Source organism: Hipposideros armiger, unplaced genomic scaffold, assembly GCF_001890085.2.
Source record: "Hipposideros armiger isolate ML-2016 unplaced genomic scaffold, ASM189008v1 scaffold_612, whole genome shotgun sequence".
In the NCBI taxonomy this organism is placed as follows: Eukaryota; Metazoa; Chordata; class Mammalia; order Chiroptera; family Hipposideridae; genus Hipposideros; species Hipposideros armiger.
The window spans coordinates 559,164-565,163 of record NW_017731962.1 but is presented as its reverse complement, the minus strand read 5'-3'; the positions used below and the strand labels follow the sequence as shown (position 1 = coordinate 565,163).

The window sequence follows — 6,000 nt, the reverse complement described above, 5'->3', positions numbered from 1 at the left end:
AAGGGTGGGTGATGGATGGATGGATGGATGGATGGTAGATGGGCATATGAATGGATGGCAGGGTGGACAAATGGATGGGTAAGCGATGCAGGCCAGTCACTCTAGGTTAGTCCACAGAAAAAAAATCCCTTTGTGGTTTAATTACCACACTGGTGCTCCCAGTGCTCCCCCCATAACCAATATGCAGCGTCTTCTCTCCCAGTTCTAGAGATGGTTAGGCCCCCACCCCAGTCCTACCGTCCCCCCGGCTCCAAACGTGCTGCCCCTCTCTCCGCAGGGCCTGGTGAGGCAGCTGGTCCTGCTGCCCGGCTCGGATGCCACTGCCCAGCTGTGCCCCTGCAGGAATGCCGACATCATACTGTCCATTCCCCCTGTCCTGCAGGGTCTCACAGGGAGGCCGGAAGACAATGAGGTGCTGAAATACCCCTACGGTTAGTAGCCAAACCCCCCACCCCCACCCCTTGGGAGGTGGGGAGGCAGCCCAACCGGGCTCCAAGCCTCACAGGTCAGAGGCATCCCCTCTAGTTGGTGACCCTGCAACCCAGTCCTGGAGCCATGTTTCCAAAAGCCGGAGCATGAGGAGGAGACTGGGGGCAGGCGTCCCCCCCACCCCACTGCCAGGCCTGCGCTGGGCACTGCGAGGGGTCAAGGACGTGCTCCACTGGGGCTGGGCTGCAGTACAGACGTGGCTCTGAAGGGGCTAAGTAGCATCATTAGGACATGTGTGCCTGACCTGAGAAGGAGGCGTAATCACAGGAAGTGATGGGGTCAGAATGCCGCAGAACTAAGCAAAGCGGAAGTTTAGGTAAATCTATGTCCCAGGGCAGTGAGCGAGGCGGCTGTATCACGAAGGGTTTTCAGCAGAGCTGGAGATCAAGGTGAAGACCGCTGTCCCCTGGAGCTGGCAGGGAGCTTTAGGACGTCCTGCCCGCGTGCAGACCCCTGGGGCAGGCCACCTGCTCCCTGGGTCTCGCAGCCTCCTGAGACCGTGTTTAAGACCCCCAAGTGGGTCCCTGCTCCAAGGCAAAGGCAGGACCGCCCTGCAGGGAGCACCTTTCCAGCAGACACTCACCTTCCTCGTTCGCCCCGCCACCCCCCAGAAACCAATGTGAAGATGACGCTGGGACCCCGGCCTCCGTGCACCAAAGTGGAGGATGCCCAGTTCTGGTTTGACGCCAGCCGGAAGGGGCTGTACCTGTGTGTGGGCAGCGAGTGGGTCTCCGTGTTGGCAGGTGAGGCGGCCTGGGCAGCTGGGGCTGGGCAGCCGTGTCTGAGGCTCTGGCGGCTGAGGGGGTGTGCTTGGAGCCAGTGTTACATAGGAACAGGGAACGGCCCCGCTCAGAGCAGCAAGCCTGTGTATTGAACTGGTCCCCCTGGGCACCACGCGTGGGCTGGCAGGGTGCGTCCTTTTCCCTTGTCCCCGTCCAGGAAAGAGTACTTCCCTGGGGGGCTGGCCTCCCCCATGGGGCCCACCCACTCTCCCCACACCCTGTGTGCCCTCGGATGTAGGAACCTGAGGGCATTACTGCTGCAGCAAGTCTTTGCAGCTGTCCACCCCTGTTGTGGGAAGGGCGAATAGAGGTGGCCATGGGTGTTCCGGACAGGGTGTCCGCAGGAAAAGGGGACCGGCTCCATCTGGGCCCTTAGCGAGCTCCTGAGTCCACCCTCTAGTTTAGGGCACAGCCTTTTGTGGCAGCAGTGAGCATGGGAAATGTCCCCTAAGGACTGGACACATCGAGTCCTCCCCATGAGTGTCACTGGGGGCCCTACAGAACCAGGAGGCTGAACCGGCGCCCTCGGCCCCACGCTAACCCCCCAGGGTCACGGCTCAGGGCCGGGGGTCGCGCCCCAAGACTCCTCCAGGCTTCTGTTCTGGGAAGCGTTAACGGGTCTCAATGTCTCTGTGACAAGCCAAAGAGAAACTGGACTACGTGGAAGAGTACCAGAGCCTGCACACCAACTCGGAGACGCTGGGCCTCGAGGTCTTTGTCATCCCCGAGGCTGGGCTCTTCGTGGCAACGGCCAATCGGAAAGCCACGTCCGCCATCTACAAGTGGATGGATGGGAAGTTCGCCTCATACCAAAACATTCCTACGCAGCAGGCGCAGTCCTGGAGACACTTCACCATTGGGAGAAAGGCAAGTCCGCTTTGGGTGACTTCCTCGGTCCTTCCTCGGCTGGAAAACCTCACAGAGTCTAAAAGTTGGGGCTCCTGATGTGGATCCCACAGGAAAAGGCGCGTTTGCTGCTACCAAAGCCTTCCAGGTTCCCAGTGTCGTTCACGGTCACACGCTTAGCTGCGTCTCTAAATCCAGACTGTGACGTTGGGAAGGTCTGTCTGGCTTCCTACACGTTAGAAGGAAGGTCATTTCTAAGATGCCGCCCAGTTCTCTGTAGACCCATCAGTACTAAATTAAAAACTTGTTGCGGTCGTTTGGACTCGTCAACGATGCAGAAATCATTTCGCAATGCAACACAGTGAGGCCATGCAGAGTCCAGATGGAGGGGGGGCAGGCACAGAGAGCGAGGCCCGGGCCCCAGGCATCCTGGGGTGTGAGACAGCCCCCCTCATGGGCAGCTCCCCTCTCCAGTCACGGCTGCACTGAGCAGAGGGCCGTCCCCACCCCCATTGTGATGAATTTTCCCTCCCATCTCCTTGGGGACACCTTCCCTGTGCCTGTCCCCCAAATCATTCACTCACCAACACACATGTGCCAGGTACAGCGCTGCCCGCCCCTCGGCCCACCCACAGGGGACAAGCCCTTTCTCCCTGTCCCCGGCAGCCCACCGTGGCCTTATTCCAGGTCCAGCATGGTGAGCGAATGACTCGCTCTCTGGCTATTCTGTTGATGACATTTCAAAGATTTTTATGTTTTCATGATAAAAAATGATAACTTTACATCATAGAAAAATTGGGAAATTCAGAAAAACAAGGGGGAAACGTGTCTGCTCGCCCAAGGAGATGCAGGGTTTACTGGTACACTCGCTTCCAGGCCCGGGGACGAAAACATTTTTGTGCACAGAGCTTTGCCTGGGTTCGGGAGAGAGAAATGGCGATAGCGGGCTGGCGGCCACGGCCACAACTCAGGGTCTCAAACCTGAGGAGCAGCTGTGGGCCGGTCAGGGCTGCTGCCCGCTGAGGCCGTCAGCCATGGAGCGGGTGCTCAGCCTGTCCCATGCCATCGGGACTGAGATGCTGATGTTCAGAAGCCTTTTGCACCGGACCCTGGCACCGGGCAGGAGCACCGGGCAGGGGAACCGAGTGTCCCTGTCCTGCCTTTCAGGTGTTCCTGGCTGTGGCGAACTTTGACCCAAATGAAAAGGGCCAGGAGTTCTCTGTCATTTACAAATGGAGCCAACGAAAGCTGCGGTTCACGCCCTACCAGAGGGTCCCCACCCACAGCGCCAGAGACTGGGAGGCCTTCGAGATGGCCGGCGAACACTTCCTAGCGGTGGCCAACCACCGAGAAGGTAGGGGCCGTGGCCGTTAACCCGGATGGGAGCCGCCTCAGGAAGAACGCGACTCACCTGCTCAGCATTTTCCTTCTGTTGAAAGTGATGATGAGTCACGCAGTCCGTGTCCTCGGGTTGGGCCATCTGATGCTGGCCTCTAAGGGTGCACACACCTGAGCACCTCCTCACCTGCCCAGGTAGAAAGACAGATAGGAAGACAGACCTATGGTCTGTACCTGCCCTCAGGAGAGTTGCCATGGAAATGTGGGCCACCTGGCTGCACAGACGGCCTCATTTGAAACAAACTAACTGACTGACTGACTGACTGACTGACTGACTGACTGACTGACTAACCAGCCTCTCCTTGGGAGGGTCTGGCTGACAGGTGGGAAGGTGAGCTCTCTGACCAGCAGGCCCAGTGTCAGGCTGGGGGAACCGCTGGGAGGACCCGGGGCCCCGCTTCTCTGAGAACGGGCTCACCCATCTGCACACAAACTCCCAGGACAGCCGGGAACGGGCAAACCTCGTCCTGGGCCAGTGACTGTCCTGAGTGACCAAGGAGATCCCTTCCCCGTCCTGTGACTTGAGGGGTGGACAGGGTCCAAGGCGGCAGCCAGCCATGGGGGGTGTCTGTAGCTCAGGCTCCGGCGGGCTCCGTGGGTCAGAGTTTACCTGAGTCTGAGACCCTCCAGGGAGCTCTGTGGGGGGTCTGGGGGGAGCCCCTCACTCACTGATGGGCAGGGGGACCCTCACCAGTGCCCCCCACAGAAGTGAGTGAGTGCTCCAGGACAGGCTGGCCCAGAAGGGGCTCCAGGAGCGCAGTGCCTGACCTGTGGGGACAGAGGGAGCAAGGGGACACGGGGGGGGGGGGGGCGGACATCCCACCTCCAAGAAGCTGGAGTCATCTGAAGGGGGACCATCGAGGGGTTCCATCTGAGGGGGGGTAGGAGGTGCGGTCACATGAAGGGCGGCACCGCGGGGGAGTGACGGGTGCAGCAGAGGGCAGGGCCGGGCCAGAGCGGCCCTGAGCAGTGTCTGGGGAGCAACGGGGCGGAAGTGCGTGTCCCCTCCCTCGACGCAGCTGCTTGCTTCCAGGTGACAACCACAACATCAACAGCGTCATCTACAAGTGGAACCCGAGGACACGGCTGTTCGAGCCCAACCAGACGATTGCCACGTGCGGCGCCTACGACTGGGAGTTCTTCACCGTGGGGCCTTACTCGTTCCTGGTGGTGGCCAATGCCTTCAACGGCACGTCCACGAAGGTTCAGTCCCACCTGTACGTCTGGCTGCTCGGCTCCTTCCAGCTCTTCCAGTCCTTCCTGGTAAGGGACCGACGCGCACCTCACCTTCCATCCCGCATCGGCGCCTGGTGACACGGGACTGGGGACCCCCAGCCAGGACCGGCCCGGGTCCGCCCTGCCACCCTGGCCCTCCACCGAGGCACCTCCCCAATATAAGGCTCCAACGGAGCCCCATTGTCCGTGGCAGCCTCTGTTACCCAAAAAGGGCCCAGAGCCCTTACGTGGGGGGCGGGCTCCCCGGCTGTGTCCTCTTTCCCTCTGGCACTGCATTGTCCTGGCCGCCCTGCTGTCTGACCTGCCTCTGTGTGGCCGCCAGGCTCCTGCCCTGGAGAGCCAGGCAGCTGGCCTCCAGCCTGGTGTGGCCAGCACCCCTTTCAGACCTCGGTGGGTTTTAGTAGCCATGGGCCACTGGCAGCCTTTGCGTGGAGACTGCGGAAGGATTTGTCAGTGTGGGACGGCGCCCTATGCCCCGTGAATCACACGTGTCCCAGGCTAGGTGATGAGAATGGGGCGGGGACAGCACAGATGCTGGGCAGGGCTCGCTCGTGGCCACCACAGGCTCCCGGGTGTGTGCCGGCTGCTGTCCATTTTCCTCATGGAGTGGTGGGAACTCCGTCTCCACGTGATGGAGAGGCCGTCACTGCCAACAGGAGACGCCTTCCTTCCTCGGATCCTTCTGAAGCATCCATTAGCTCACTTATGTGTCTCTCATTCACCAGCTAAAATGCGTTGAGGGCCCTTGAGCCTCAGACAGCGACTGCTCAGGTGTGCCCTATCTGTCCCTGGCGAGGCTGGCAGTCATGGGCAGAGAGGGAGCAGAGCGGGGGACCCGCCGCCCCTCCGGTGGGGTCTCCAGGGAAGAGAGAAGGGCAGCCCTGCATTTGCCAAGAGGCTGGCGGGGGGTTTGTGCTGGAGTGACTGACAGCAGCCCAGAGCGTTCCAGCCACACAGAGGAGCCTGGAGGTGGCACGTTTGCTTGCGTACAAGAGAGGTTGGCTGGGGCTGAGCGGGGGGCACTCGAGCACCCTCACACACGTGAAGGGACGCGACGGCAGCGCAGGGAGCAGAGGGCGCGAGCGCTAAGGGCCGGCCGCGCTCGCGGAGAACACGTCGTGCTGTTACTGTCCCTCGTTCAGTCCCTCGGAGTAGCACCGAGTGTCCTGCTGGAGGCTGGGCGCGGCTGTCCAGCTGTCCACACCCGCCTGAGAGCGCACACAGTGCAGCCCCGACAAACCCAAGTTCA

At 61.1% G+C, this 6,000-nt stretch overlaps 1 protein-coding gene across 3 annotated transcripts in view; it reads left to right on the top strand.

Annotated features, from left to right (window-relative positions):
• Positions 1 to 6,000, top strand: part of TSPEAR (thrombospondin type laminin G domain and EAR repeats) — a 128,955-nt gene that overhangs the window by 108,173 nt on the left and 14,782 nt on the right. For 2 of the 3 annotated variants that reach the window (XM_019624997.1, XM_019624995.1), the window contains exons 5-9: positions 278 to 431; positions 1,101 to 1,232; positions 1,912 to 2,138; positions 3,285 to 3,471; positions 4,549 to 4,778. In XM_019624997.1, coding sequence (XP_019480542.1) covers positions 278 to 431; positions 1,101 to 1,232; positions 1,912 to 2,138; positions 3,285 to 3,471; positions 4,549 to 4,778 — 930 coding nt within the window. The remainder of the gene's footprint in view (positions 1 to 277; positions 432 to 1,100; positions 1,233 to 1,911; positions 2,139 to 3,284; positions 3,472 to 4,548; positions 4,779 to 6,000) is intronic. The other variant, XM_019624996.1, reaches the window with a different exon arrangement.